The sequence below is a fragment of the Habropoda laboriosa genome, unplaced genomic scaffold, assembly GCF_001263275.1.
Source record: "Habropoda laboriosa isolate 0110345459 unplaced genomic scaffold, ASM126327v1 scaffold257, whole genome shotgun sequence".
Classification (NCBI taxonomy): Eukaryota; Metazoa; Arthropoda; class Insecta; order Hymenoptera; family Apidae; genus Habropoda; species Habropoda laboriosa.
Window position 1 is genome coordinate 178,417 of NW_017100369.1, and position 1,936 is coordinate 180,352.

Below are 1,936 nucleotides of genomic sequence, written 5' to 3' on the forward strand. Positions count from 1 at the left end.
CCAACTTTCAAATCTCCAAACCTTTAAATTTTCAAATATTTAAATTTCCCAACTTTGAAATTTTCAAATATTTAAATTTTCAAACTCTTAAAGTTAAAAAGTTTAAAATTTTCCCAACTTTTAACTTTTCTAAAATTTCTAAATTACTAAATTTTCAATTTTCTTTATAAGTACTGAAATAGTTGCCAAACAGCTCTCTTAAAATTGAGAACAATTATCCTAACTCATAATTACATTCTTGAACCAGATCTCCGTCTCTCTACTCGTTAACCATCCCTCGTACCCAAAAATACCAAAATCCATCAGAATACACAACATGAAACGCTCTCGACAACCACCTCGAACCTAACAAAAAATTCCACTTTCAAACAGACGTGCAACCAGCCCCAATTCCCCTGGACATCGCTCTAATCGTGGTAGCCTCTATCGTCTCTCTAGGCTTAACATCAGTGGCCGTAGCGATGGTCCTCCACATGCGTTCGAAATTACTAGAGACCGGCAGAATCTCTATCTACGAAGAGAAGAAGAGCCAAGAGAATCTGAACTCGACGAGGATCTCTTCGATAGTCACGGGCACTCTTCCTCGTGAGTACAAGCACAACTGTTTCGCGAAATCCTCCTTTCTCGTCGCTCCGGGTGAAATCCACCTGTCCTTGACCTCGATCTCCTCCACGTAATCCTATCTCGGTGACCATCTTGAGCTCCACGCTCCGACAACGTGGATTACCCATGGAGGATTAGAACACCTCGCTATTGCTGACGCGTTTTCCCTTTTCTCCCCTGTCAAGGTTATCATTGTACGCTCGATTCTCCGTTATCGCCGGCGTTATTAAAAATAGAAGAGAGAGAGAGAAAAGAGAGAACAATATTTACAGAAACTCCAATTCGCCTGGGACCACTGTTCACCACTACACTCGAGCCGAGAATGATGCAGATGGATAACATCGATCCCTCGGGCAACTATGCCAACGGGGCAGCTACCATTGGTCTACGATTATCCGGCAATCTACACGGTGAGTTTCTTACACGTGTGCTCGTACCGAGTGTGTTTTGGAAGAATTAATCAATTTTATACTCGTGTACCGTGGTGTTCTTTTTTTATTCTGTTATCGCTATTGCTGGGCCGGTTTTGTGCAGGTTTACTGCAAGATGATCATTACGATATACCACCAGCAACGAGAATACGCCTGCAGAATGATTTTGATACGAACACAGAGCACGTGTATGCTGAGATACCTTTACAATCGAGCCCTTTGAACGGTCGCAAGAACGCGTGATTGGAATACGTCGATTAATCGATCAACCAATGCCTACCGATGGTAATTTGTGGAATAATTAGATTAGAGGGGAAGTTCTATTAGACCAGAGAAGGGATTTCGGGATCCTTTAACCCTTTCGCTGCTGATTACGTTATTGTTCGATGTGTCACGATTCTGTTGAAATTTTCGGAATTTTGAAATATCTTCGTGTAAGGCGGGAAATTAGTATTTTTACGGGTAAGTAGTTAGCCCTTTGTACTCCAAGCGTTTTTTGATAAGGTTAATCTACAACTTCGGTACGCTTTTGCAGAGTACCTTCTACTATTACCTATATTATATTTCTACTGTTACCAAAAAAATTCATTTCACATTTTAACGCTCGGCAAAGTAATTATGCGTGTCGCCGTAGCAGCGTCATTGGAGTGCAAAGGGTTGATATTCTTTCTATCCAACTCCTCATATTCCCGCATCCTTAAACCAATGAAAAATTCGACGAATTACACTGTTGCTAGTACCTATAGGCGCTTTGGAAATATGCTCACTGTGCCCTTGGCGCCTATAGGTGTTTTCAATATTTTCTACTTTAATTCTTAATTTTGGTCCGTTGCATACTTCCACCTTAATTTAAAAATTTTTTAAAAATTAGAAACACCGAGTTTAAAAATATGCTCGCTGTG

General features: G+C 40.6%; 1 protein-coding gene across 1 annotated transcript in view; it reads left to right on the top strand.

The window, feature by feature from the left end:
• LOC108574770 overlaps nt 1–1,277 on the top strand; it is a 15,848-nt gene extending 14,571 nt beyond the window's left edge. The window contains exons 7-9 of the mRNA XM_017937410.1: nt 373–585; nt 876–1,013; nt 1,138–1,277. Coding sequence (XP_017792899.1) covers nt 373–585; nt 876–1,013; nt 1,138–1,277 — 491 coding nt within the window. The remainder of the gene's footprint in view (nt 1–372; nt 586–875; nt 1,014–1,137) is intronic.
• The last annotated feature ends 659 nt before the right edge of the window (nt 1,278–1,936 follow it).